Below are 4,370 nucleotides of genomic sequence, written 5' to 3'. Positions count from 1 at the left end.
AGCAGTACACCGTCGACCCTCTTGTCAACCATTATACATGACGCATCATCTTGTCAACCCTCGATCTCCTCTCTACTTACTATTTCACTTTTTCTACTTCTTTCTCTCTCTTTTTCTAGAAAATCTATAACTACTATCCACTTTGAATCATCGCCACCAGTTGTTGTTGCTTTTCTGATGGTTGCACCTCCGGGACTAACTCGTGCTTTTCCCCTAAATACTAACCTTCTCTTGCTTCCCTAGTCAGTAGCTAACTTTTGACTATTGAGATCATCGAGAGATGAACTTGAACCACCTGAACTAGACTTTAAATGGAACTTGGTATTCCTCTTCAAAGTAGAGAAACTTCTTCTTTTTCTTTTTGTTATTATCTCTTCTATCTTGATGGTTGTTGGTTTATTGGGTGTTTTGTGACTATCGTGTATTAAGGGTGTTGTGAATGTTGAGATTTTAAAGTATTTTGGAGTTGATTTTGGATTAGGGGTCAGAAGTTAGATGGTGAAAGATGGTGAAGCTTGGAACACGATGGGTCTCAGATAGATGGTTAGTGAGAGTAGTGCGTAGGAGTTGAGAGGAAAAGGGTGGTGGTGACATCATCAACAAAGGGGTGAGATTGTGAGATTGTGAGGTTTATAGTTGTTTCAATCGGATTTGACTACTGGTTTTGGGTTGAAAGAAGGGTGGTAAGATGATGGAAGCTTCAGTGTTTGTTTGGTGTTTAGAGAAGATGAAATAATGATGGTGAAGGTGAGTTGAAAATAGTGATGTGTCATGTATGGTGGTTGACGAAAGGGCTTGGGGGTGAGTATTGTCGTGTGTGAGTGAGGGTCGAGTTGTTTTTTGATAGAACTTGTTGAATTTTTTAATTTAGGATTAAATTCATAAATTGTGTAAACATTAAAGAGCTAAATTTGTTATTAGACCATTAAAAAAGCTCACATTAGATTTTCATTACTAAGTTAACAACATCTAACGGAAGAGTGACTAAAATATTTAATTTCAAAATTAATAGTTAGGTAACTAAAATAGAACTAAGTGCATAATTGAGTGACTAGTTTTATAGTTTACCTTAAAATAAATTCAATGTAGTTTTCAACATTGATATATTTATTATAGGTTTATTTTAGACCCTTGGATATTTAGTAATTATATTGAACCTCAACAAATCCGAAATTAAATCGAGTTAAACTATCAAATGTGACAAAACTTTCTCAGTGCTATTCTCTCCACTCACAAACCTTGAACCGACATCAATATTAGAAAACATATTTTTTTTTCTATAAAATTCCTAGAACTCCCATTCCCCTTTCACAAAACTTTAACCGACATCAATATTACAAAACATCAAATTTTTTATAGTACCGAGAACTACTCATAGCCCATTCCCAATCTACGATTCTCCCTTCCCAAAACCTTTTTTTTTTTGAAGAACCCTTCACAAAACTTGAAGCAATATCAATCTTACAAAACATCTTCTTCTTTTTTACAAGCCTAGAACTATTTATAACCTGTCCTCAATCTTGATTAGGAGGATAAACGTGTTTTAACATACGTGTTTTAACATACTCAAACTCATATCCTCTCTAGTGCTAAACTAACAATAATATGAATTCCAAGGATTAACCAAGTCAAAACATAAATCTTTTTTACTACCGTGTTTGTTATATGTTTATTAAAGGCTTTTTTTATCAATATATTTATTAAAGTTTCCCCATTAAAATTTAAACAAATACCCCATTTTGTCAACAGCTCTCAACACCACATTCATTTATCCTCTTTGTCTTCTTCGATACCCAACAAAATCATCCCTATTACCCTCACCCACTCCACCCTCTCTTTCCTTCGTTATTTCCAATTCTGAAACTCAAATCTCAAAACGATTTTAGAAAGAAAAAACCCCCCCCAAAAAAATCAAAGCCTTTTTTAACTTTCCTTCAATGAAACGAAGGACCCCAGATTCTCAGGCAACCGTCTCCGACCACAAATTGAAGAAAATCAAAGAAGATGAAGAACCTGAGGATACAAAATCTGGGTTGATGAATTTAGATGAAAATCTTTTGTACGAAGTTTTCAAACACGTCGATGCAAGGACTTTGGCTAGGGCTTCTTGTGTAAGCCGTCTATGGCGCCAAACCGCCAAAGACGAGCGGCTTTGGGAGCTGATCTGCACCAGGCACTGGGCTAACATCGGTTGTGGAACCCAACAGCTTAGATCTGTCGTTTTGCCTCTCGGCGGCTTCCGTCAGCTCCACTCCCGTTACCTTTGGACGTTTTCCAAGCCACAAGCCGCTTCGGCTTCCGCCTGGTCTCCGCCCAAGATTATCAACTCCAAACCGCCGGCACGGTGGGGGAAAGATGAGGTCAATCTATGTCTCTCTCTTCTCTCTATTCAGTTTTATGAGAAGATGAATAACAGAGGCAGATAATTCTAATTCTAATTAATTAATTAATTAATTACTACTTTTATAGTTTTATATAATAAATGGATCAAAATATAAATATATCACTTTAATTTCACTTTTCTAGCTTTGGGTTTTGCTTGTTTTTGCTTGTTGTATTGATTTCCTCTATTTTTGTTTGGGATTTTACTCTCTCTTTTTTTATGGAATTTTTGTACTTAAGCTTTGGGGTTTTTTGTGAACACTATATCTGTTACTCTGTGCTAATGTTAAATTATGAAATGAAACAATTGTTCCATAAAAATTATGTTCCATTGTTGTTTTCAAAGTGTTCTCTGCAGCACATTTATGAGTTTGTGGGGTAAAGAGTGGCAAATGGGGGGTATTGATTGGATTTGATGTGGGAAGATTAGCTTGTTTAGGCAGAAAAAGGAAAAACAAGGCTCCAATTGGTAGTTTTTGTTATGATTATACTGCAAAAATTTGTATCTGCCATTTCTTTTCCCATGACCAGATTGTAAGAGACCCCATAATTTTGGGGTTTAGTACTTTGTTTTTTCTTCATTGCATTTTAGATGCCAGTTTCCAAAAAACCAGTGTCAGGGTTTCTGCTTGGTTTTTTGGCAGCATTCCATGGATGAGAATCTGGGTTTGTGTTTTTTCTCAATCTAGAGATAAAAAGTGGTTAGATTGCAATATTTAAGAATGGGGTTAATTTACTCGGATTTTAAATTGGTCCTGTAGTTTTAAAACTTTCTAATTGAGTTCACAAAGTACGGGCGCTGGTCCTTTTGTCATCTTAACCAATTTTGACATTAAATTTTACTTAAGATTTAACATGAAGCATATTTAAATCAGACGAACGATATTGTAAACATGTGGTCCTATAGTATGGATAATTTGAATTTGACATGTTAAAAAAATATATAATTTTGATAAAATTTAGGAAGATTATTTCCAAGGGGAAAATGAAATATAACTTTTATCGTCATATTAATAATTTTACAAATTTTGAAGAGATTAAATAAGAAATTACCATTTTTAGGAGCCTCGACTTGCCACCTTGATCTTGGTTATCTAACTTTTAACCCATTAGATTCGAGTTGTTAATGAAGTAGGTATACATGCTTACAATTCAATTAACATATTTCAAATATGCTTGAAGACAAATATGAAGTTTTATTTAACATCTAAGTTAATAGCTAAATGATCAGAAGGACTTGATCAATGTGACATTGATACTTTGTGGCTCAATTAACACATTTTGAACTTCAAAAATTAATTTAAAATTTAGATCATAATTTAAGTAAAACCCAATGAAATTAACCCTAAACAAACAGTGGGATTTTATGGATTTAAGGGTAGTTTGCTTGAATCAACAAAGTTAAACACCATATTAGGCACCAAAATGTCATAGCTAGTTGGGATGCATGTGAGGGAGTTCCCATGTTTGATGGGCCAGATTGTTGGTATTGGAATGGGACCCCTAATTTTGTCATTTTCTCCTGCGTAGTTGGAATCAATAATGAATGCGATTTATAGCTTCAAGAAAGCTCAAGCCTTAAAAGTTATAGCTTTCAAGTTGAAAAGCATGTGGACTTGAGTTAAAGCTAACCTAACTTGTTTTACATGTTTAATACTTAGTATTGTACTCTTCTATATGAAAAAGACAATCTACGAATACGTTAAGAAGAAAGGGAAAAATAATTTGTTGCTTTCTTTATTCCTCTATTTCATTTTTTATTAGGATTCAAGCAATCCCCCTAGAATTCTTTCTTCAAAGTTTACGAAAGAGTAGCTTGATAAAAGTATCATGGAGGTTTTGTACTAGTGGTTAGATTATATTTTATTTCTTTTACGTTAAATTAAAGAATAAATCAGTTATTTTTGTTAAAAATTTTATCCATTTGTACAGTTAAAAATTGGCATTGCTGATAGAATAACCAAACAATGATACATGGTGTGCCACAT

The 4,370-nt window shown here is 33.9% G+C and overlaps 1 protein-coding gene across 1 annotated transcript; it reads left to right on the top strand.

Annotated features, from left to right (window-relative positions):
* The first annotated feature begins 1,740 nt into the window (after positions 1–1,740).
* On the top strand, positions 1,741–2,703 carry LOC105774262 (F-box protein GID2). Its single transcript, XM_012596684.2, has one exon. It carries the CDS (start codon positions 1,938–1,940, stop codon positions 2,424–2,426), a length of 489 nt encoding a protein of 162 aa, XP_012452138.1. The 5' UTR covers positions 1,741–1,937; the 3' UTR covers positions 2,427–2,703.
* The last annotated feature ends 1,667 nt before the right edge of the window (positions 2,704–4,370 follow it).

This window comes from Gossypium raimondii, chromosome 6 (assembly GCF_025698545.1).
Source record: "Gossypium raimondii isolate GPD5lz chromosome 6, ASM2569854v1, whole genome shotgun sequence".
NCBI lineage: Eukaryota > Viridiplantae > Streptophyta > Magnoliopsida > Malvales > Malvaceae > Gossypium > Gossypium raimondii.
The sequence above is the reverse complement of the archived record's forward strand: the minus strand, read 5'-3'. Positions and strand labels throughout refer to the sequence as shown.